This window comes from Topomyia yanbarensis, chromosome 1 (assembly GCF_030247195.1).
Source record: "Topomyia yanbarensis strain Yona2022 chromosome 1, ASM3024719v1, whole genome shotgun sequence".
Classification (NCBI taxonomy): domain Eukaryota; kingdom Metazoa; phylum Arthropoda; class Insecta; order Diptera; family Culicidae; genus Topomyia; species Topomyia yanbarensis.
Window position 1 is genome coordinate 138483282 of NC_080670.1, and position 26672 is coordinate 138509953.

General features: G+C 37.9%; 1 protein-coding gene across 4 annotated transcripts in view; it reads right to left on the reverse strand.

Annotated features, from left to right (window-relative positions):
* Positions 1 to 68: 68 nt before the first annotated feature.
* The window catches only part of LOC131693046 (uncharacterized), a 182436-nt gene continuing 155832 nt past the window's right edge, over positions 69 to 26672 (reverse strand). For 2 of the 4 annotated variants that reach the window (XM_058980650.1, XM_058980562.1), the window contains one exon: positions 69 to 15844. In XM_058980650.1, coding sequence (XP_058836633.1) covers positions 14776 to 15844 — 1069 coding nt within the window. In that variant the 3' untranslated portion in view covers positions 69 to 14775. The remainder of the gene's footprint in view (positions 15845 to 26672) is intronic. The other 2 variants (XM_058980814.1, XM_058980733.1) reach the window with 2 other exon arrangements.

Sequence of the window (26672 nt, forward strand, 5' to 3'; positions counted from 1 at the left end):
CCTTGGCAAAACAGATTTCAGCTGCCGAGCTACGAAAACCGTTGTCAGTTAATACAGCTCGATACTCTAAGCATCCGGAGGGACTGCTCTCGAGCCCTGTTCGTCTCGGACTTACTGTCTGCCAGGGTGGATTGCCCTACAATCCTCGGACGCCTCGATCTTCAAGCTCGCGTTCGAGCTCTGCGCAATAACTCTCTTCTGCGAGTCCCATTCAGGAGAACTAACTATGGGCGCCAGGGCGCTGTTACCGGACTCCAGCGTGTGTTTAACAGTGTGGCGACGGCGTTTGACTTCAACCTGACAAGGAATTCGATAAAAACTAAAATTATTCGTATTCTGAAATGTAATTAGTTTAAGTAACCACCATTGGGGCCAAGGGGTCTGTTGGTGACGGTACAACAAATAAACAAAATAAACAAAATAGTTCCTTGTGATGTAAAATCTCTTCTGGTGGGAATTAATTCTGAGTTCCAACTGTGACGCTTATCGTACGCGTAGCTCCGAAGAAAATTCGTAGATGGCTATCTACGAATTTTCTTGAAGTCAAATATAGTTCACACTCTGCAAATATTCGGTCTACAAGATCTTTGAGAATCGCATGACAGAACATTTTGCGGCTACTTTGCGGAAGCGAAAATTTGAAAGAGGATGTTAGCCTAACAACACGGTATCAACACTTCCTAACTTGTAAGGTATATGGTGACTTGAGTTCCTGAACAGAACAATGTACCATCAAGAGTCAAGAAATTGTTGTAACTGCTCCAACACCATCGACAATTAAGTCGCTCCTCACGCTGCCAGCAATCAATAATATTCCATAACTAATTTAGGAATCATATCCTGCCGGAAAATACTTTAATTCGAGGTCCGCCCTTCCTTGGCCATGATGTACAATATATGCTCGTTTTGTGTAATATACGTGTTCATGGCAGAAATAAGAAATAGTACCCTTTTCTTATGAAAATAATATTTTCCATATTGATTTCATTTTTCATACTTGTTTTATGATATTACGTAAGAAAGGACAAACCCTCCCTCCCCCTTAGATAAGAATTCGGAAGATGTTTTGAAACTCCCCCTCCCATCATATTCCCTTACGTAATTAGTGTATGGCCCCTTATCCGTATCGTACAGAATCTGTACCAAAAATACTCGAAAAATCTGTACCTTTCTAGATAAATCTGTATTTGAGGCATCGCTGCTACACACTTTTCAGATCTGCGTACCGAGAACCAATTATTAAACAGTTACTCAGCAGCCAAGTTAAAGAATTTTTCTAAAATAAATTTAAAAAAAGGACTGTTAGAGAAAACAACTCAAATGCTGTTAAGACCGACAATGGCGAGATTGTAGGGGAGAGTGGGTACACTTGATCCCGCTTATGTTTTTTTCTCATAACTTTTCAATGAAATAAAAATTTAAATTGCAAAATTCGCCATTTTGTAGTCAATTTGAATTGTAAGAGCTATGAATAATATGTAAATCCGAATACTATGCACTGTCCGTAATATGAACAATTTTGGAAATCATGTCAAAACGAGGTTTTTGTAAAAACCTCGTTTTGACTTTTTCTGTGGTAACTTGATCCCCTGCCTACTAGGGCTAAAGAAACAAAGCACACTATGACTAATACCCACTAATATTCAGCCAATCATCTGTCCTGACAAATTAATTAATTAAACTACCTTTTTAGATGCACAACAAATTTTAATCACAGTAGAAAGTCACGACAAGTATTTGCGGTAAATCAGTGCTGTTTAACTGGATTTTCCAACTTTCAGTACCCCATACCGTAATTTGCTCACGGAAAAAACATTTTAGATTAATTATTAGTGCTAGGCACTTTATGAAAATGATGTTTTTCTATTTCTATACACTGCAGTGTTGCAGGGATCAAAGATACCTATTGCATAAGGTGAACAAAATTTATTTTTTTGTATGTGTTGTGAAACTTTTTATTCTAAAAATGTTTTTTTTTCTAGACGAAAGCCCTTAAGAAAGTAATCGTACCTGAAAATATTCATATACAATTAGGTAGCCGATCTGATACAACCGCTTAAAAAATTTGTAAAAAGATCTTCGAGATGAATATCAACACATATTTTCTAAAATATTGTACAATTTTTCCAAACCAAATGTTATACATTAGATTTGTTTTTGAAACATCATAAGCGATCAAATATTTCATTTTCTTTTTATATTGTGGTAACTTTTAATGTATAGATCATGAGATATGGCCAGGGAATCAAATATCCCCAAGGATCAAGTGTCCTCACTCTCCCCTATACGTTAATTGGGTCATTAAGCCATATGCTGTTTTCGATTTTTTCCGATGCAGCTGACGTTTTATCGATCTTTTTTTATTTTTTTGTTCGCAAAATTACAAATATTTTTTTTTACAAAATTGAATCACGACAAAATTTTCCATTGGATTCCCTAATATGTGCTAAGTGCTCTTGTTACCTTAAGTACTCACATTAGCTTTCGATGCATTGAATTTAAATTCAGAAAAAAAATTACTTCTTCAGCTTAATTATCATAAGTAATATTTATGACAAATGGAAAAATCCACCACCCATGCGGAAGATCACGTTCCACTACTTAGACTATCAGCACCAGTGCGTAAGCAAATGCGTGTGTATTTTGATTACGCTAAACGATAATAATATATTTAGACACCCGTTTTCGCACCGGTCGTTGGTAAATAGGTTGCCAATATAATAATCTGTTTTCACACCGGTAGTTGTTATTATAGTTACGTTACATTTTTTTGCAATCATGCAATAAAGTATTTTTTTAAATTTTTTTTAATTATATGAATTTAATTCAGTGAAAAAATTATAGCTAGAAAGAAAATACATTCTCTTTTCCAAAAATTATTTTATTGAAATGATTGCCAAATTATTCAAACTGGAAATGTTTATTGAGATTAAAAGTTAATTATTGTTTGAATGCAAAAAATGTTCGTAGCATTAATTTTGTCGATTGAAGCAATAAACATTGTATAATTGAATTCAATAAGACATTTTTGCCTTTCTCATATAAAGAAAGGCTGTAAAAATCGACTTTTTAACCGAGGCCCGGAGGGCCGAGTGTCATATATCATTCGATTCAGTTCGTCGAGATCGGCAAATGTCTGTGTGTGTCATTTAAACTCACACAATTTTGTCAGAGATGACCGAACCGATTTTCACAAACTTAATTTCAAATGAAAGGTATAACGCTCCGATAAGCTGCTATTGAATTTTTAGTTGATCCGACTTCCGATTCCGGAGTGACGGATTGAAGAGTGCGGTCACACAGCAAATTCCCATATAAACTGGTATCACTTTGATGTACAAATGGTGTAATACGTATTAAAATGGGTCCAACATTACTTGAATTTGCTGGTCTAGATCACTAATAATCATTCAAAGCAGCTTCGACCACATTGGCCACCTATGACGGATCTTGGGGCCCCCAGGGAACTCGCCAAGTTCCTAAACTATTTTTTTTATTTCGATTATAGAGGTTTTAACCTTAAGGTCATTCGCCTCTTCGGGTTAGAAAAATCTCTTATGAAAAATTTCCAACCCTATGTGCGGGGTCGGGACTCGAACCCAGGTGCGCTGCGTACAAGGCAATCGATTTACCAACTACGCTGCGCCCACCCCAGTTCCTAAACTAGTATCACACCTATTTCCCAGCGAATTCTTGATCGATTTTTACAAACTTGATTTCAAATTTAAAATACAGTAATCCCATTAACTGCTATTCAATTTCATTCGGCTCTGACTTTTGGTTCCGAAGTTTTAGGTTAGTTGGTAAGATTACACTGGAATTTCCTATATAAACCGTTACAATCGTAATACCTCTGAGACCAAAAACTATTGAAATCGTCACCAAATTACATCCATTCGCAGGTCTAGATCACTGAATGGAAATCAAACATTCTTTGAATATATTGTCCACTATCGACAATTTCGGAAATCCCGGTATCCGGGTGTATTCCACAATTTAAGTCACATCTATTCTTAGGTGATGACGAAACCGATTTTCTCAAACTATGTCTCAAATGGATGGTATAATATGCAGCTGGGTGTTGCATCGTTCGCCCCTCTCCCCCTTACAATTGCACCTCACCCCTTCATCACCCCCCTCGGACCACCCTCACACTCACATTCTCTTCATTGACCCTGCATACCAGAAGTGTATGTGTGTCATTTAAACTTACACAACTTTCTCAGAAATGGCTGAACCAATTTACACAAACTTAGTTTGAAATGAAAGGTATAGCGCTCCCATAAGCTGCTATTGAATCTTTAATTCATCCGACTTTCAGTTTCAGAGTTACGGATTGGAGAGTGCGGTTGTAATAATAATTATGAGAATTCATAGAATTCTATGAACTAATGTTTGCCTGGCAGTTATTGTCTGAAGCACATACCACGACGGTTCCGAATCAGGAGTACAATGAAGAAAATCTCATCCTAGATATTATGAACAGACTTGCGGTGGAAAAACTTTTCGGTCATTCAACGATTGTTTTGCGGAACCAGTTTTAACGAACGATCGGTTTCGAAGACTTTCGTTTTTTGTATTTCGAAGCCTTTGAAGAGGAGATAATACTATATTGAAAAGCCAGAGAAAGCTGGGTTTTACTGAATTATGCGAAAGCCACCTTACATACGTCCTTCGGACGCTACAGTCAAATATATTCGGATGGGAGAAAATTTGCGCCTCAATCTATGTGAGAATCCTGCTATACCCCAGATAATAGATGTTTAGACAGATTTTTACATAAATTTTTAGCCCAAATGTCCGTCATCTGTGGTAATATTGCAGAGAGTATAGTTGGGTAAATATATCTGCGTTTTAAGAATGTTCAAAGGCGTTTGTGAATCACAGAATAGTGGCTTATTCAGGAATACTTGGTACGCTGGACTGTACCCACTCGAAATGGAAACATTACTAGAATGTGTCACTGAAGCCGGAATGCGAATTAGAACCAGCCAACATTCCGGCTGAGCTTAAGGTTCAAGTTACCTTTTTTAAGCATGTGTTAGAATTGAACGCTTAGTAGTGTGCGTAGGAAAATTTGTGTTCAGCTTTGCCACCGGATTATCCATTTAAACCTTTTTAAAACTCTAAAAGAAGAATATCAGTCGATTTATTAGATCATCACGATTCAATTCATGCAAAATACCTGCTGGATAAACCATCAGCTTAGCTGGATGGTGCTTTTGAAAAAGTGGCAGTGGTTTTTTCATTGCGCAGTTGTGTTGCGTACCCCAGCTCGGTGTGGTAGTGTGATAAAAAATCACAGCCACTTTTTCAAAAGCACCATCCAGCTAAGCCGATGGTTTTTCCAGCAGGTATTTTGCATGAATTGAATCGTGATGATCTAATAAATCGACTGATATTCTTCTTTTAGAGTTTTGAAAAGGTTTAAATGGATAATCTGGTGGCAAAGCTGAACACAATTTTTCTTACGCATACTACCAAGCCTTGAGGTAACTTGAGCCTTAACTTGTAATATTCCGGCGCCAATAACACAATCATTTCCAATTAGAATCGGTTGTATCACTGGAGATGGAATACTAACTACAACTACATCTACTTCAAGAAATAAACAAATTGGTAACACAAATTTGTGGCAAATTGATACAGTGTATCAATTTAATCCAACATTTTGTCATCGATACGGTAATTCCAAAAATGGAATCAAATTATCACTTACTGTTTAAAATTATAAATTTGGTTCCAATTCATCAGTATGGCAAATGACAACACGCAATCTTGCATCAAACAATGGTCCTGCGGGGTAGTGCAAAATTCCTAACCAGAGTTTAATATGGTGAACACTTTTAACTCAAACAATTTGAAATGCTATTAGAGCTTCGTCTGTTAAATGCATCACTTTTTACGATGCGATGAGCTGAAGCGACAGTAGGTAGCGTAATGTAATGTAATGTTCAGATGTGCTCTTTTGAATTTGGACCGAGCCAAAGGATCCTCCGGCGTTTACCATGGCCTGACACAGGTCATAATCATAGGTAGATTAAACAGTCGAACGTTCGAACATTTTTGAACGTGACGTTTGCTGCATACCAAATTGGTCGTCAAATCCACATCCATGTATCAATAGTTTGGATAAAATTCTCAAAGTAAGTCAAAAACTATTGAAACGAATTAACAAAAGTAATTATCCTTGAATCATAGAATATTTCTACATTGCTCAACGTGGAATTCTTCTAGCAAATTTGTAATAAAATTTCTTGCAACAATCAATTTTATTGTCCAACAATAAATTATATAGTTAATTAACATTTCGTGTAACTGTTTCTATGAGCAATATAAGAAATGTTTGAATGCATTAAAAATATTAATTTTTATAATGTTAAGTACGACCGTCCAACCCCGTCTAACCCCGCCATCTCCTTTTTCACAAAATGAGTGAATTTTGAAATTTTATGGAGAAAGGTTAAAATTTATTGATTTTGTATTGTAATGTCATATTAGACTGTAGTATAAATTATTGTTAAACTACTGTTTTGGAACAGTGAAAACAATGGCTTTTAGTCAACACATTATTAGGGAAGTGCATTCACGTTCATACATTTCACTATACACCACAACACCATATTATCCCCCGAAAATATGATGAACCACCGCCTGAAACTGGATGGTGGTGATGTAACAGGTGTAATCTGTGTCCGTCCAAGTTCTTTTTAGGAATTCTTTTCTGAGCCAAGCGCTGCAGAGTGTGTGGCAAACCATTATCGTCGTTATCTTCCACTTACTACTAGACATGAATGAAAGACTTTTGCACAAGAAAAATTCACGCATTGTCTTTCTTTTTGAATCTTACTTTCCACAGTTCCATTTGTTCGCAGCGTTTCCTCATACAGTCCATGCAGATTTTTGGTTTTTTTTTATTTGACCCAATCTGATCCTGGTACACATCATGACAGCTTGACATAATGCTACATCTTCCAGTTCAATCCAAGTTGCTTCGATGCACTCATTTTTACTTTCACGCAGTAAACATACAGCATGATCATAAATATGTGTTATTGAATTCAAACAAATACTGTTCATTGCATCAAACGACAAAATAATTGTTGTGAATCATGGTTTGAAATTTATTTTCATTAAAACAACAATAAACTTTTAATTTCAATAATTCTGTTGTAATTTCAGTAAACTTTAAATAAGTTTTATTTAATTCAATCATCGCGAGACCCTATTTTTACATTTTCCTTTGCTTTGCTTCCTTTCTACGAATAGCAACGTTGGCGTCAGTTGGAAGAAGTTAGCAAATATACGCACTCGCTATAAACCGAAACGATAAGTTTCCATTTCCCAACCTGTTTACGAACCGCCGGTGCGGTGTCGTGTTATGATGGCGGTTAGCAAATCGCTTTTACCCACGCTCCGTTGCTGTTAGTCTTAGAAAAAGGGGTCTACAATCATGTGCTGCTTACTAAAGGCACCGACGAACCGACGAGGCATTCGAAAAGTGTCCCATACAAAATAACGATTGTTTTGAAATGAAGCGATCACTACTGCCAAACTGCGACAGATCGCTCCGCCATGTTTGAATCTGGGCAGGTTTCTCGATAAGTATATTGATATTACAGAATGCAATTCCCTCAGCTGCATATGTAGTGGAAATATGCATCAAAATAATATTCAGAACTCATGAAAAATGCATGTATTCTGTTACTTTTTTGCTTGTAACGGACAGTTTTGTTAAATAGTACATACATAGGATAACAAAAAGCTGCAAAAACGATCTTCAACATGCTAAAAGAAAGTTTGTTCGTTCTAGCATACCTGGTACAACGTCGACACACCTTGTTGTTTGCGTACTGTTGTGTTATCGACGAAGACTACCACGCGAACCATTATGCAGATGCCGCTAGTGTAACAACGTATTACAATTTAAACAATTAGGACAATATCTGGCGCATTTTTTGTTCCATGTGGCACGTCGGTTCGTCGGTGGTAAAGGTTCCTTACGAGTTACTCTTCAATGTGCAAAATTAATAAAAGCATTTCCGTCGGACCAGGTAATCAGAGATCATTCCGTTGAAACTGGACGATTCTCCGGACGCCCCGCAAAAATAACAGATAATGTCGTTTTAGAAAATGAACGTTCAATGATTACATACAGCAATAAGCATAATATCAATCAGAAAAGTAAAATCTATGATACGAAATGCAATAATACCTTTTCTGTTATTTGCTGTACGCTTTAGCGAAGCTCGGCCTTACCGCCTGCAACGATTTATACGAGCCAGTCTCAAAAATTATACTAGTTGAAACGTCATACGGGTGCACTCTCAAATCAAAGAAGGGAAAACCAGCAACAAATCCGATTCGCTTTTGTGAGAACTTTCGTGATTTTTTTGTTCGAAGTGGTACTTCTCTTCTCTGTGGTAAGTCTAGTTTACACTTATATAACGATGGAGCTATTCAAACAGGGTTGCTATGATTAATAATAAAAAAGATGGGTGGGTAATGTCAGAGACATAACCGGAGTGAAGTAGAATGCACTTTAGATCGGTAAATTCTGCTCTGGAATAAGCAATTTCTATGCGATTTTGTCGTCTTTTGCACATTCATAGTTTATTTAAAGTATTTTTGGAATTATCAAGTTGACAATTTGCAACATTCTTTGAAAATATTGTTGAACTTTTATGAATGAAGGCACGCAAACGAGCGTTTAACCGTCGTCCTACTACCAGCATCAGAGAAGTAGCAGATCAGCATTTTTCGCTACATGGCCTGTACCAAACAGACCGCTCGTAAGTCCACTGGAGAAAAGGCTCCCCGCAAGCAGTTGGCAACAGCCCCCTGGCAACCCTATACTATCATATGGAGTTTGACAGCGACCGACATATATGGGGCGTTATAGCTATAAAGCCCCAAACAAAGAATTATGTTCGGCACTATGCTCGATATTCAAGCATTCCACACGACGTTTTGCATCTTGTGGGATGATTTAATATCATATCATTCAGAAAATCGACATTTTGTAACTAAATACAGCTTCTAATCATTCGGTTCAAAATCAATGTTTTGCTTTCATGGCAGTGATGCTGGCTGTACAGAGATGTCGTCCTTGACAGGGAGCTGGTTGGCAACGAAGGCCGTGTAAAAGTGCCCCAGTCACGGTTGGCGTTAAGAAGCCTGATCGCTACCGAACAGAAACTGTCGCCCTGCGAAAAATTCACAGCTATCAGAAATCGAGCGGGCCTAAATTGTGACCCAAAATGAACCACAAACCAACAAGTTGTTTTCAGAACCAGCCAATTATAAAGTATTATTATTATACATGAAATTTTCCATTGCCTTACAACCTCCCTCCCCCTTTCCTCCCGGCTTGAATAAATATCAATCTTGATGATGCTGTGCGGTGGGGGCACTCATTTTGATTATAATGGAAAATTTAGGTTTGCGCGTTTTTTCCAAAAGTTTTTTAGCTGTGCTGTTTTCAAGGAAGTTGTAGTTGAATTCAAAATAAAATAGTTTATTTCTATTGTCAGAGATGGACCTTCCAACGAAAACTAGTGTGGCTCGCTTGGAATCGAATTGTATGGACCAACCACTGCTTTCACAAAATCTGTTATTTTCAGTAATTGAACATTCTACACAACTAGTCACAACTATTTCCAATCAGCGCAAAAATCGAAGGTTTTCATTCAGTACAATAGCAGATTTTCACTTTTAGAAAAACAGGCAACATTCTGGCCGAAATTTTTGAAACGGAGCACCTATATCGAAACGTTGGAAAACGTTCGATTTTTGTAAATTGAATCATTACACTAACCTGTCTACAAATCACAAATAACTTTTGATTTTGTGCCATTCCACGTGAAAGCGACGGTATTGTTCACAAGTGGCTCACTTACCATCCAACGCTCTTGGCAAGCCACTTTCGGATGCTTGTTATAACAAAACTTCAATTCGATTCGTTGTCGATAAATTGATGGCCCTGAAAAGGGCCTTTTGTTTGGGCAGTGTTCGAAATTTACTTGGAGCTGGTGTATATGGTAACAGTTTTGGTGCCATGGAAGACGGCGTGCTTGGCCAACTCTTCTAACAGCAGCAAACGGACGGCGGTTTGAATTTTGCGAGAGATGCTGCAAACGAACTGCTGTATGCTGAAGCTGGAAACGAACTGAGCGTGAGCAACAGCATGCTGAGTTTTTATACCTGACTACAGCACAATGTAAGCTCGTCCTTTTTTGTGTTGTCCTCAATATGTGTTCTTCGTAGCTCCACCCTTTCGTTGGTCGACCACATATTTGAAATTGTGTTTCCAATACGGAGGTTATCGAACACTCAGGGTAAAAAGAGTAATGTAATACGACACCTTGGTAAAATGTTTGAGAATTGAAACCTTTTTTGAATGCGCCTAGTAAACACGAAACTGTAAACAAACACACAAATGATAACTTTATTTTGTGTCATTCTACGTGAAATCTACGATATTGTTCACAAGTAGCTCACTTGCCATCGAACGCTCTTGGCAAGCTACTTTCGGATGCTTGTAATAACAAAATTTCAATTCGATTCTTTGTGGATAAATGGCCCGTACCAAACATACCGCTCGTAAGTCCACCGGAGGAAAGCCTTCCCGCAAGCAGTAAGCAACGAAGGCCGTGTAAAAGTGCCCCAGTCACGGTTGGCGTTAGGAAGCCTCATCACTACTGAACAGAAACTGTCGCCCTGCGAGAAATTCACAGCTATCAGCAATCGAGCAGGCCTTAATTGTGACCTCAAAATAAACCACAAACCAATAAGTTCTTTTCAGGATCATCCAATTATATTCCAGTAAGATATAATTGAAATTTTCGTTTTCCATTGCCTTACAACCTCTTTCCTCCCGGCTTGAATTACTATCAATCTTGATGATGCTGTGCGGCGAGGCACAGGCAGTTTCCATTATAGTGGAAAATTTAGGTTTGCGCGTTTTTCCCAAAAGTTTTTTAACTGTGCTGTTTTCAAGGAAGTTAGTTGAATTCAAAATAAAATAGTTTACTTCTATTGTCAGAGGTGGACCTTCCAACGAAAACTAGTGTGGCTCGCTTGGAATCGAACTGTACGGACCAACCACTGCTTTCACAAAATCCGTTATTTTCAGTAATTGTACAATCTACAGAAATAGTCACAACTATTTCCAATCAGCGCAAAAATCGAAGGTTTTCATTCAATACAACAGCCGATTTTCACGTTTGAAAAAACAGGCAGCATTCTGGCCGAAAATTTTGAAACGAAACACCTATATCGAAATGTTAGAAAACGTTCGATTTTTGTAAATTGAATCATTACACTAACCTGTCTACAAATAACTTTTGATTTTGTGCCATTCTACGTGAAAGCGACGGTATTGTTTACAAGTGGCTGACTTACCATCCAACGCTCTTGACAAGCCACTTTCTGATGCTTGTAATAACAAAATTTCAATTTCATTCTTTGTCGATAAATTGATGGCCCTGAAAAGGGCCTTTTGTTTGGGCAGTGTTCGAAATTTACTTGGAGCTGGTGTATATGGTAACAGTTTTGGTGCCATGGAAGACGGCGTGCTTGGCCAACTCTTCTAACAGCAGCAAACGGACGGCTGTTTGAATTTTGCGGGAGATGCTGCAAACGAACTGCTGCATGCTGAGGCTGGAAACGAACTGAGCGTGAGCAACAGCATGCTGAGTTTTTATACCTGACTGCAGCACAATGTAAGCTCGTCCTTTTTTGTGTTGTCCTCAATATGTGTTCTTCGTAGCTCCACCCTTTCGTTGGTCGACCACATATTTTTGATAAAGAACAAAATTGAAATTGTGTTTCCAATACGGAGATTATAGAACACTCAGGGTAAAGAGAGTAATGTAATACGGCACTTTGGTAAAATGTTTGAGAATTGAAACCTTTTTTGAATGCGCCTGAGTTTCTTTCTGACCATATTTGCAATTTGCGTACTGAAATAAATCATAATTTAGGGTTTAACCCAAACTCTCCAGGGAGAAACAGTCCATGAAACAGAAAATGCAAACTTATTCTTTGAAATGATTCTGGTGGCCCTGAAAAGGGCCTTTTTTATAATGATACAAGTGAGTTCTACCTTTTCAACTTCCAAATCCATACAAAGTGCGTCCCTGCCGCTTCAGAGTATAGACGACATTCATTGCGGTTTTGCGCGTGGCGTGTTCAGTGTAGGTCACGGCATCTCGTGTGACATTTTCCTGCACACCCTCAGCATTCGTAGATTAAATCGGAGATGCATTTTACACCACCACGACGAGCCAGACGCCGAATGGCAGATATGGTGATTCCCTGGATTTTATCACGAAGAACCTTGCGATGACGCTTGGTACGGGAACGCAAACATGATACCGCTCATTGGACGAGCATGTTGCTCGTGTGGTAAGCGAGCACCCACTGATACAAAACAAGCTCGCGTGACCTGTATATATAACATTCCCGTATGTAATGAAACGCTTACATGCTCCTTTTTGACGACTCTGCGTGGGATATGCTGGCAAATTGCGCATTTTCCTCGCTGTTTTCGAAGGATTTTCTGAAAATCCTTGTTTTGGTTTATTTATAGTAGTCGCAGTAATTCCGAAATTTAATACGAAATACGTGCACAAATTTCCGATCAGATAGTGTAAAAATATTGCGATTTCGTCCAGTAGAACGGAAGATATTCGCATTTCAAATCTGGGAAAATTTCTCAACTGAAATTTTTGAAACGGCAAAATCCACTTGTTTTGAAGTCATGCTGCATCTTTAGTTAATAATTTTTCTCAGGGAATTTTCACAAACTTAAAATGTTCCACGAATGTGTTCAGTAGACGAATACCTTTTGAAATATATAGTGTTCTCATGAATTGATTGATGAGGTGATTTTTTAAGAATTTATTTTCAATTTTAACTGATTTTACATACTAATTTCCATATAAACTTTGAAATTTTTGGATGGTCCGTAGACACAACCGATCGGTACCAAAATTTGCACAATTACTAAGGGCCATAAAAGGAATCAATAGAGTCTGGTGGAGCTAAAAGTCAAAAATTGAACCAGTCTACTACATGTTGTTCATTGCACTAAAGAAAATATATCGAGGATGCAGTGCATTTCTTTTTATTTCAATCTCAATACTCCCCACGCTTTACTTCCTAAATCCGTGATATTTGTTTACATTGTTCGTTTGGAACCGTTGTTTTGGGTTCGATTGGAACTTTTGGCTTCAGTCTTCGCACATCTCTCTAAGCATCATCTCTGGATTAGAGCAGTGTATGAAGCGTATGTTTGAAATGACCATGGTGATGGTCTTGAAGATCCCATTTAAAAACCATATTATGGTGAATCTATGGGTTTTAGAGACCATTGTATGGTGTTTTGATCGTTGTGTTTGGCGCGGAACATATTCATGGTATTCTTACGGGGTTGTTTGGTACTTGAGCCCATGAGAATTTGCGGGGCTAAGAGGTAAGAATAAACCACATCAAACAACAGGGTCATTTATCTGTTTATCAGTGGAAGCTCGTTTCAGATTCATTAAAAAATCTTAAAGCATGGATAATGAATGAAATAACCTGATGTGCTTAATCCTCAAAAAGGCAAACTAAAATCGTGACTACAAGAAGCTCGCTTCTAAAACTCAGTGAAATTAAACCCTGTGTTTGTCGATTTATTGGCGAGAGACTCAAAATTCCGAAAACGCTCGATCTTTCGATTCGAGAAAATTATGAAAACTCTATATCAATTTAAATGTTAGTGTAAAAATTACGTGACGAATGAAATTTTTTTAAAGTCACGGACATAAAAAACAAGCAAACAAATTTCCACTGACTAATAAATTGCTATAGAGTGCATTAAAAATATATTTGGGGTTTTCGATTGATTGACACCGGTGTAGTAGAGTGCACTGGCTTTGCACCATTTTTGCACTTTCTAGCAGAAGTGCTGAAAACTGGGTATGTTCCATTGACACTTCTGTTTAAAAGTGCAAAACCAGTGCACTCCACTACACTGGTGCGCATCAATCGAAAATCCTAATTGTTTTTAACGAAACATTTGAAGAATCGCCGAGAGCCAGCGACAGGTGTCCCGGTGGTGACAAGTAAAAATGGCAATTATTTGTTTTGAAATTTGATGTTTTTTGCTCATTTTCAACGAAAAATATCCTTATCCTTAGATAATAGAAATCCGATTTGATGTCCGGATTATATATTTGTTCAGTACACTAGAATAGCACTCATAATATAAATCAGGGTAGTGATGAGGTGCTATATGGTAATGATAATTAGGTAGATCGGGTGTAGGGTATTGACAAATGTCGATGGTACTCTGCATGATAAGATGCGTGTGTTCATGTAAGTAAGATTGCATAGAGTAATGATACAGCTATCATACCCGTTTTCAATCAATTTAAACACAAAGTTCGACTGGGACACGAAGTAGAAGAATAAATAACTATCCGGAGTTCCAAGTTTAACTAACGCCTTTTGATCCTGCGAAAATTGTCATTTTTAGGTTTTCCGGAATCGTTTGACATTGGAACATCCATTCGATTTATTGTTTTCCTAGTGCGATTTCTAACAACAAATAGTAACTAGCACAGGAATGGATGATAGGTACAACAGTTTTCATCTCTCATATTTGATGCAATAGTACTTAAAGGCTACTTCTCAGGTGGGTACGTTTATATTTTTCACTACGAGGCATTCAAAGCGTATTTAGGAATAAAATCCTATATTGTATGATCCCTGCCTAGGCAAGATTTTTTACTTCACAAAAAGATCTTTCAGCGTAGAACAGAGCGAAGAATCACATGTATCATTAGCATCATCATCGTCAGCCTTCCCAAACCAATTGGAAGATGGCTGTTTTTTTGTAGATTTTGTTGATGAATCTTTGGAACTGGATGATGACTTTTTAGATGAACTTGAGCCTGTTATAAAACTTTCGATTGCGTGGCCGATCATACGTGCATCTACTATTGCGCTTCTTCCATCCCACTTCAATTTGCTCAGCGGCGATTTTGATTGCTTTGTTTTGGAGTTCACATCACCGCTTTTTGCGTCAGATTTGTCACGCAGTTTATCTATTGCTTCTTTCGCGAACGAAACTGTCGCTCCGGGGGATTTCATCGATTTTCGACGAGCCATAGGTTGATGCCTTTTGGTGAACCAACCTGGTTCCACCGATGATTTTTCTGTATCAACCGGACTCGAGGACGAACCGGTTGCCAATTGCTTTATATTATGATACAAGGAAACATCAAAACTGTTGGAGCGATTTTTTTTAAGATTGCTCTCAGTTGCTTGTTGATCTGGAGGGGGTTTAAAGATGGATTTAAATGATGATGATTGAGGAGTTTGAGGGGTTGGATAGTCTTTATCACCACATCTATTTATTTCAGTTGCCGATGAAGCTAGGGACGACAGAAGAGATATTAAGTCAGTATTTGTACATACTATTCCCATTTTTTGAGTAGTTTTTGGCGATGTAGTCAAAATCGATGACGCTGTTGCTGGTGTTAGTGGAGTTGACGGCGAAATAGGCATCTCGGAAGCACGTCTGAATGACTGTATAGGCGGCAATGACGTACCCACAAAGTCCGAGTAGCGTCTATTCGTATAGCGCATCGGTGAACTAGAACCAGCACCAGCTTCATCCAGCGTTTGAACTTCACATACTTTTTCATTACTCGTATTCCATAGCTTCATACGTGCTTTTCTAGCTTGCACTATATCATCCATAATATCTAATTGTAAATTATGTATACTACCTCTGTGATCTATCGATGGTGGTGGTCCAGTTTTGCTGTCACGACGGGAGCTTGCTGCGGACCTGAAAAGATATAGCAATAGTGAGACTCCAAAATTTTGTATAACTACTATGTTGAGCGGGTTTAGGTTTCTGATTCTTAGCATCACGGAGCTATTTAAAAAAACCTTTCAAAATTTTTTAAACCTTTTATTTACATACGAGATATTTCACCTACTGTTGAAGAAAAATAATTCCGCGAAGACGTTTTTGATTAAGAATAATGCCGAATCATTGGTCGTGCTATCATCATTGATAAGGCATACGACCACTCTTCAAAATCTGCGATATGGATTTAGAGTAGGGAAGGCCGAGGAGGGTTGAAACAGTTTTTTGAGTTTGTTAGATAAATTTATAAACAAAGCTGTCATTCGATGATTGTTTACTTTTGAACTTCTCACTTCTTCTTATGTGTTTTGTGACATCTGCAGGGTCGTCGATGGGCCGGGTTGCATTAGCGAAGTACATGCTGCTTCTGGAAGAGGAAAAAAATCAGTCGCGGGCACCAAATTTTCTGGGTACGGCTATCCTCAAATCCTCTGAACAGTATACCTTGCAGCCATGTGTCGGGGATAAGAGCTACATCACGGTACTTTGGGTGAACTCCAACTTTTATGGATATGAAGTTCGAAGTACTGACGTCCATGCCTTTTTTAACAAGAGGAATAACATTTATCTCCTCGTTGTAATTTAATCCTTTATGAACATTTTTTCGACAGTCTCCTTGCTAACGCTGGGATGAAAGCGGGATAGATACAACCAGAGCAACGACGCGGGAGGTGGAATCGTGACAGTGTTCCTATAATCGACTACCTTTGACCGCCAACAAGTATATTGCACGGTTCAGAGCCATCCTCGCGTCGACGTTTCTGAGGTGGTCGAGAGATACCCGAATTTTCCAGATTGGAGCAGCTGTTGAAACCATTCCAGTAAGGCGCGAAATTAGCTGATTATTTTTGGAAAACTCGGCCTTTAGTTCAGCACAGATGTCATCTCTTTTCCCAGCGATAACACATCCAAGTGAAGAAACGGTGTTGCGAAAGTGAGCAAACTTCATCAACTTTACAACATTCATTGCACATTCAAAATAAATTAAGGTTTTCCGCAAGTTTTTCCCACAACGGCTTGTTAAGCTGTTTCCCGTATTGCATATGCACCACATTTTTGCAAAAGCCCATGCATGGTTTTCGCGCAGTGATCGTATGCACTTTCTATAATGCGTGCCGATCTGAGAATGCAGACAATGAAATAGATGGCGCAGCGCTCAGTGGAAAATTTTGGTGGTTAGCTCGCACCCACACTACCTTTATAGTGAACGGCGGGTAGCCTAGAACAAAGTTTCAATAGCCTACCGATCACTAGCATTTGGCTTAACCCACCAAGCCACCTTTTCGGTTACTGGGCAGAAGTTCACCCGATTGCGTTCTTATAAGACGAATACACAGACTGCATATCAAGAAGACTGGCATCTCTGTCCAGAACCTGGCGACCAGAGAGAATAGGAAGAGAGCTAAATAGTGTGAAGCCAAAAATACCTTATTGAGCAGACTAGAATCTGTGGTATTATAGAGTCCCGTACAGAGGAATGCGCAACACTGCCTAAAATGCTTCTTCTTTGTTCCTGGCACCCACAGTTTTTGCTGAAACTTTGAGTGACTTCACCCGAGCAGACCCGTAGCCAGGATTTTGTTTCGGGAGGGGCTTAAAACTTGTTGCATAAATGTGTTAATTCTTGAGATAGTCTTTTGAAACTGAATGTAATTTTAAAAATTTCTTTGTGAAAACAGTTCCAAAACAGAGGCAATAGTCAATATGTTGTCTGATACAAGAAATGGTACAGTACATCGACGAATTCTTGCTTTTGAATTTGGTTTTTATTATTAATTTATAAGCTACCATTTTCACCGTTGGAATTTGCAAACGTGGTCTGGTGGGTACCCCCATCATACAACTTGAAGTCAACGAAGTGAGGCTGTCCAGCGTAGATTCATACGATATGCATTACGTCAATTGCCTTAGAACGATCCGCTGAAACTGAACCATACGAAGATCGCTGTCGATTATTAGGACTACACACTTTAGAAGATCGTAGACCCGCGTCGTAAACTACTTTCGTGTCAAAGCTTCTTATGGCTGAATATGATGTTCCCGATCTTCTATCACAAATTAACCTCTACGCACCAACCCGTGTCCTTTGTTCTCGAACACTGCTGCACTCTGAAATGCACAACACTAACTACGCTGCCAACAACCGGTATTAGAAATGACCCGTCGCTTCAACGATTATAACGACATCTTCGACTTCGTCATTAGTTCTGCGCATGCCACTTTATGTCATTTCTTTTTAGTATAGTTCATTAAGACTCAATTATTTAAATAAAAGAGAATGTAGAAATTCGCTCCAAATCTTCTGATTAGGCAGGCGATTTGTAGATGCGCAGAAACGGTTCAACTCCTATTCAACTCAAATTTATAATAATTTGCAATTTAAATGATGATACATTAAAGATTTTTTTCAGACAAGTGCGAACAACTAATTATTTATCTTCTTAAGTATTCAGATTTTTCACAGATCCTATTCCTTTATGAAATTGATACATTTTATATCATTAGACAGGCTTATTTTTCTAGGCAATTAGACTATTAGATCCTTCAAACTATGGCAAAAGACAGACCAGTAATTTTGTTTGTTGACATGTAAAGGGTGTACAAAAATACTACTGATTTCTCTACAAAGCATAAATAAGAACTATAGCGTATTTACTTAGATTAAAGCAAGTATTATATTTGAGCACACCAAGCTTACAGGTATCATTTAGGAAATCGTGGATTTTTGGTCAAGACAAAAGAGATGTTTTAATGAATTAATTTTCTAAACTAGCCGGAATTTTATCTACTATAGAACTGTTCACTAATCGAAAGGAAATCCCCTGATTTCTCATATCTTGCAATTTACGTAAATTTTGCTAAATGTAACCAGAGCTTAAAAAAATTGTCATCCCTGCGTGAACTTGGAAGAGAACCGAAATTCAATTCCTGCCCGCCGCGATGAATGAAATGTTTGGTTCATTTCCCTCGTCATTCATTCTCCCGACATAGCGCATTCGGGTTCGCATATGTTCGATTTCAGAAGCAAACTGAATTTTGTTTCTATGCTAGCTCTGAGAGGGATTATTGAGAGAAAATGCACTAGACATAGATTACGCGGCTCACTAATGCTCGAACTGTTCACATAATAACAAATGAATGCTTTGGTTGGTGAAAGAATTTCTATTTCCTCTGCACTCAAACATTCGATTCTGCATGAAATTTCAGTCAGTTAGAAAGTTAATGAATGACCGAGGCGTTGAATCTGAATATCAGTTTCGATAAGCAGAAATAGTTATTTGATTTTGAAATTTCGAAGTACTGAATGTGACATTGATGACACTACGAGAATTACTCGAAACTATAAATATGGATGAGCTAAATAATTCTAGCATCACACTTGCTTCCGACAGATCAAAGAGAACACATCGCACTTGCTTCTCCGGTGCCGAAGAGATTTTCTTTCAGATTTATATGTTTTTAGCTTATTGTAATTTATCCGATTTCTGTGAATCTTTTGCAAAATTTGTCAGCGGTAGTTTTCGTGATGCGAAGATGGTTGCAGTTACACTTTCTAAGTCAATTCAAACAATCTGCTCAGTAATTGGTTCGTTTTTAATTAGCTCAAGTTTTTTTACAATCATCATCAAGATTGGAAGAGATGCATGATTTCTTGAAGAAAGCTGTAATGCTTTTTGATTACAGGTTCGTTTCACCAAAATTTAGGAAACAATTTCAATCAACGTTGTTCCACCTAACGTTGAATGTTGTGCGGATAACGAAGACGTAACGTGTTTTCGAAAATGCCGTTTTATTCAAACCGAATTGAGAGGATGAGAGCGAAATTCCGAAAGCACTCGCTCTGAGTGCATAGAAAAGATAGAAGAAGTGCTGTCGAGGCTTTTTAGACTAGCTGATTTTTTTCCCCTCCATGATTTCTGATCATCTCTCAGTTTAGTCCAAAACGAATAAAAACAGATCGTGAGACTGCTATATACTGAAGACATAAAATCGAAATTACTGGACTAATAGATTCAACCAATCACAACATTTTAGTTGCAACAGTGTTGCGAACTCGCATGAACGGAACGAATTCCTCGCATGAAAGTGAAATTAAGTGCCAATGAAAATGATGATGCGTTAAAATGACGCGAAAGTAAAATTCTGTCGCCTCAGCTCTATCGTTCTCAGTAAATTGAAATATTTTTTTTGCCTAGCATGCTTTAATGTGATGTCTAGTATTTATACTAAGAGTACAGAGTGCACAGACCTAACACAGTAATTCAAATTGGGTACAATTCAAAAACCTGTCATTGAAATTTAAAATAGAGTTGCCAATATAGAACATTGCATCTGAGTTTTGTTAAATGGGACAATCACTTGCGAACGCATCACTTTTGGAGAGTACTCAGTCGTCCATTAAACTTCTTCTACTATTTTTTAAATAATTAATAAGTGAACTCGGTTCAATGCTTTAGCCAATCGAAACAGTGGTTCTGTTATCCAGTTATATCTATTTCCAACAATAAAAATAATAAAATGAGTTTTACTGGTTGTCCAACAGATCTCACGCAAACTCTTAACCATTGCATGTAGATAACTGTTTACGAAGCAGGGAAATATTTTTTCCTCACCAACTGCGTATAGGGGGTCGTTCATATCTATCTCGCTATTGAACACTTCCGTGTCATAATCGTGGTTGCTGCCTTTATGTTCGTTGCCTTTATGACTGTGAATTTCCTCAATGATTGAGCTGGCCGTGGATTTTGAGATATTGACGCAGCTTTTGCCGTTGTCAATATTACCTGAACATTACCTGAACATGCCACAAACGAGGTATAAGCTAAAGTCGCTGATAATAATGTTTTTGAAATTTATTTTCAAAACATTTCGGGGGGGCTTTAGCCCCCTAGCCCCCTCACTAGCTAGGTGCCTGCACCCGAGTTAAACAGTGGAGTGAATTGAATCTACTGTTTCGTGGCTTATAGCACTTTATTCATAATACTATCTCACGTAATTTATTTTACATTGTTACAAAAAAGTATAATAAACTGAATACAGTGTCTTGTTTCGGCGATTGAAATATTTCGCCATGATATTATTTTTCTCTGTACGGGACTCTATATTGTATACAGACTCTATGCATTATAAGTTTGTGCGGTCAACTTGATCGCTTGTATCTTCATTCATGAAGTACAATGGTCGGTTCGCATTATATCGGGATGGTAGATTTATTCTGTTACCGTTATTTTGGTAAGAGTATCTACGGTTATTGTGATTAGATTGTTGGTTATTGAACCTAGTTTGATTCTTTCTTAGTTCTCTGTAGTTACATCTATGTCGTGAGTCGAAATAGTTCGAGTTATTGCCTCTCATAAACTTGTTATGGTGTGGAGTATTATTGAAACCTGGGTAGTAGAGTGACAGGAAAAAATGACCCCTATCGGCCCACCCCTGAGTCGATTCCTGGTCCCACCAGGAGTACTTGCTCCAAATTTGAAGCAAATCGGACAAGTCTAGCTACTCGACCAACGTGCTTGAAGTTTGTATGAGATTTTACGGCAATTTACATGAAGAAAAGCCACTAGCTCACATTTTCGCCGCTAGGTGGCACTGTTCGCATCCTTTTATCACTGTAAGTGAAAATAAGAAAGATAATTTAATTGTCTACAACTTTGTCGAAGAGTGCTAGTGAATCCGACTTTGTTAAAAGAAGTTATTATATTTTTAACGAAGTGATGTCTGAGTCAGTTTTCCATGGGGCCTAGCAGTGCATGGTTGTGTATCAGTACTCGATTCCCACGAACTAAACATTTTTGTGAAATAACCGTTAGATTTAGCTCAATAGTATGTTCAGAAGAATTTTAGTAAATAATAGGAGTCATGTTTTGGTTAGAAAATTTTAGCTCTACATTGTACCGCATAGAGGGCGCCAACACTAACTTTTCAACGGAGAGATATAGAAATTAGGTGTCTTCCACAAAGTTGTAGAACAGGAATTTTGCAATCATTTTTCTGAACATCTCGATATTCTATCTCTCTTCTATGAAAAGTTAGTGTTGGCGCCCTCTATGCGGTTACAGTTGGAACTAAAATTTTCCAATTAAAACATAACTCGTATTATGTGGTATAATTCTTCTGAAAATACTATTGAGCTAAACCTAACGATTATTTCACAAAAATGTATAGTTCGTGGGAATCGAGTACTGATACACAACCATGCACTGCTAGGCCCCATGTAAAACTGACTCAGACATCACCTCGTTAAAATTTTAATAACTTCTTTTAACAAAGCCGGATTGATTAGAAGTCTTCGACAAAGTTGTAGACAATTGAATTATCTTTCTTATTTTCACTTACAGTGATAAAAGGATACGAACAGTGCCACCTAGCGGCGAAAATGTGAGCTAGTGGCTTTTCACCATGTAAATTGTCGCAAAATCCCATACAAACTTCAAGCACGTTGGTCCAGTAGCTAGACTTGTCCGATTTGCTTCAAATTTGGAGCAAGCACTCCTGGTGGGACCAGAAATCGACTCAGAGGTGGGCCGATTGAGTTTTCAAAAATTCATTATTTTTCTGGGCAGTCTACTGGGTAGTGATGTCTGATTTTTGCAAATAATCGATTATCCATTAATCGAATAATTTTTGAGAGCTTGATTAATTCATTCGATTAATCGACCAAGATAATCGATTAAAATCAATAATCAATTACTTAGTAAATCTTAGTTTGGCGACCAAAAAAAAGGTCACTGGACACGTTTTGAAAAATTTGGAGAAGCCTTGTCATATTTCATGTACTGCGATTTTCATTTTCAACGCACACCCTTCATTAATTATGCTCTCGATTAATTGATAGCAGCTACTCGATTCGATTATACCGAAAGCTTGTAATCGATTATTTATTTTTCGATTATTTTAGAAATTAATCGATTATTTGCGTTAATCGAGTAAAAAAAAGATATCACTAAACCTGGGGGGGATTGATAAAAATTTCCTCTAGCTCGATTGTCCCATCTATTCGGTTTTTTATTCATGTGCAGCATAGTGTCTGATTGCTTTTTCGTTGGTTCGTTTTCGACCATCAGGTTGATGGCGTCGGTTAAAGTGTCGAATTTACCGACATCATTTTAGTTTCTTGTAAGCAAGCGCTATTTATTTATGCATGTATTCCTGCATTTTTATTTTATGTTTTGCTCACCCGGAATGGGTTTTCGCATGTATGCGTTAACGAGCTGATTACTCAATTCGTCAATGCTTTTCACGAAACTATGTGGGTCACTGCTATGCTTAATGTTTTTTAACCCATTATTGCCCAACTTATTTTTCACACGCAGCGTAAATTGAGTTTTCTGATTGGAAAAAATGATGTGGTCATTCCAGTGAAATTAATTTCCTACTAAGAGTAGCTGATATAATAAGGAACAACCAGTGAAAATTTCAGATTGATCGATTAATTAATTCCTGAGATATCGTGGTCACCGCGAATGAACTTTTCAACGAAATACAATTCCGAGATAATCGAGTTTTACTGTCGCTGCAACGAATCAACGGTCTAGCGTATCAAACACTACGCACCGCCTACGAGTGGTCAATGGGTAGCGGTCTATGAATCGCTGTAACTCAAGTTTTAGTATTCCGATCTTAATGAAATTTTGAGAAAAATTTCCTCAGCGTATGTAGTTTGAGAATATCAAATTTACAAAAATTCGATTTTTTTCATCATGACAAAAATTGAATAAAAACAAAACATAAACACCGGTTTAACCACTCTAGCTTCTCTAAACGTATTCTGTAAGAGTATATGAATAATATTAACTCATTGATAATGCCTGTTCTGCGTTATTCCTTAAGTAATAGGAGTTATTCTTAGCACCTACTATATATAGTAGGTTGGGCAATAATGGGTTAATTTATTTTCTACGGAATCCGAGTTGCTTTTATCAGTGCAGTTTCCTTGGATTTGTACGGCGATATGAACTAAGCTGGCGGGGACTGCTACAAAAAGGTCTTTCGCTTTGCCTGTGAGCTTGGTGAGTGCTGTTTGTATCGCCATAGGTTTCTGAGCTTCAGTCATGATCGTATTTATGAAATTTCCGGCATCTACGAAATCTTTAGCTTCTTCTTTATTACCGTCATATTGTGGTATTAAAGAGGCTAGCTTCGCTGCCGTTTCAATATCAACACCTGCCATGATTTTTAGTTCAGTTAGTTTAGTTTTTGAATTGTCGCTCATCTTTAAATATAGACGGTGTAGTAATTTTTGTTGAGCATTTCAACGCTTTTTCTTGAAAAGGGCGATACTAGCAGTGACACCATTCAAAGAAAATTAACAGTGAATATTTCCAGACTTGGTTTTATTTCCTATTTAAAAACTATTGTGTTTTTTTACATCCTAGATTGCATGATTCGGTGATCGAAACCCAAAACTTCATAAAGTATTTGAAATTATTAAATTAAAATTTGTTTTTGCTATTTAAATCGACAAAATGATAGTATCGCCACTTTGACGTTTACAGCTATGCGACAAGGCAATTGGCAGTTTTGTTTTAGTCGAGTGCGGAAGGCAGCCATCGTGATAAAACAGAATGTGACGAACCACGGCGAATAACAGCCCTGTCAAAAAAAATGCGGACGAACATGGTCAGGCGATTTAAAAAGTTTGACGTTTGACTCAACTCGCCTGTGCTAATTGCCCCTCGGAACAAATGCAATTTGCGAATGCGATTTAAAGGCAATTTCAATACTTAGACAAATTTGCTGGCGGCTGAAATGGACTTGGTTGTTTTTCGCGTTTTTCAAACATGGTGGGCGATTTGGGGGCGATTTAAGGGCGGATTGGGCGGCAAAAAAATTACGGCGGCAAATCGCCCAAATGTTGCATTTGAAATAGCCCCCTAATTGCCAGCAATTTGCTGGCAAATTGACGGGCAATTAGCGCATCCGAGTTGGCAAACTCGACTGGGAGACGTCCATAATAAGTTTTTGTGAGAGTTTTCCGCTACTAGAAAAATGATTCAGTGCGCGCGTGTGACGGTAAGCTAAGACCGTCGAAACGTACCGGCCCGTGCTTCGGGAACCAGGCTTGTTATTTGCTCACACAATGTGCCACAAAGAGCGAAATACACCGATTAAAAATAGAGCAGCACAAAAACACTGCGATGCACAGAGGAGTAAACTAGAATAAATTCTTGGGCAATAACCAAAAATATTTTTTTGGATTTTTCATTTAGTTAATTTTTTTAGATACCTAAAAGCATACTGCATATTGTGGAAAAATAAAGAGAATGCCAAAAATTGCTAAAGAATTTTTGCATGGATGCAAAATAGTGATATTTTAAGGGTTTTTAATCATTTTTTTATTATATACCCAGCAAAATCGCTTTCAAATGATAATGACTGTATTAAATAAGACAATATTATAGCAAACGAAATTGAATACAACTATTTGTATAACCTCAGCTTAAAAATGCCCGAAAATAGTAGTGTTGCTATGTATTGGACCAGCTTTAAAAACACCTTTTTTAAACAATTTATTCCAACTTTGAATGATAAAAAAGTTACATTATACGGCAAGATCCGGCAAAGTTGCTGAAACAACATTACAAAACAAGATTCCGGCTATCCAAAAAACATACAATCTCTTCCAATCTTTTCCGATCCACAAATTTCAAATTAATCTTTATGAATATGTGCACAGGTATCCCTTTTCTTCTTCCTTTTCCACTGACCATGCAGCGGGAAAAACAAATGTATTCACAAAGATCATCTCGAAAATACTAGTATTCGGAAAGATCAAGAAAATTGACCCCTGCACTGGTAGGTGGATAGATGCCAAATAGTCCCAAAAACCAGTTATTTTCTATTTTTAGTTGATATTGAGGCATAATAACAGCAATAGCCGCAATAAATAGTTTTGGTCAGGATTCGACCCCAGTTACTCCTCTGTGCGATGTGCAGAACGACCACACAAAGAGAAACTTGAAAACGAAAAAGAGTAAGATCTGTGCACCAAGAGCTGCACAATTTCGTTTAAAGAGTTACCTTGAAGAGCCACCTTTTTGTGCCTCCCTTCACTGAAAAGCAGGTAGGAAGGTGAATCAAACTACAATTCAGATAAACTGTTGATGACTTAATTAAGCATGGGGTTGGTCGTTTCAAAGACACCATACTTAAAGACGTAAAGATACTTGAATGCAAGCAATTGCATTCAGTATCACATGAAGGAGATAAAAAAGTTTATCGACTGTCTGACTCGTTTCGAGTGACTTTCGCTAGGTCTGCGCTGCCCAACTATGTCATTATCGATAAGATTCGTCTCCCTGTTCGCCTTTTTATCCCTCGTGTAATGAATTGCCTTAATTGTAAACAGCTTGGCCACACAGCCACTTACTGTTATAAGGCACGGTGTGGCAAATGTGGGGGTTCTCATCAAGAGGATACATGCAATGAAAATTCAGAAAAATGTTTAAGGTGCGGAGAAAACTCGCATGAGCTCCCTACATGCCCCATTTATAAATTGTGCGAGGATAAAATTAAACGATCCTTGAAGGAGAGGTCTAAGCGCTCCTATGCAGAAATGTTGAAAAATGCTACCCCTAAACCCATCTTCTTAAAAAACACTTACACATCTCTATTTTCGGAACAGTCTGACTCTGACGGAGCGTGCGAAGGTACATCATTTGTTTTACCCGGAAATTCCAGAAAAAGAAAACAGTCTTCTTTTCCCAAGCTGCCAAGAAAGGGCCTTAAAATTTCTCTACCA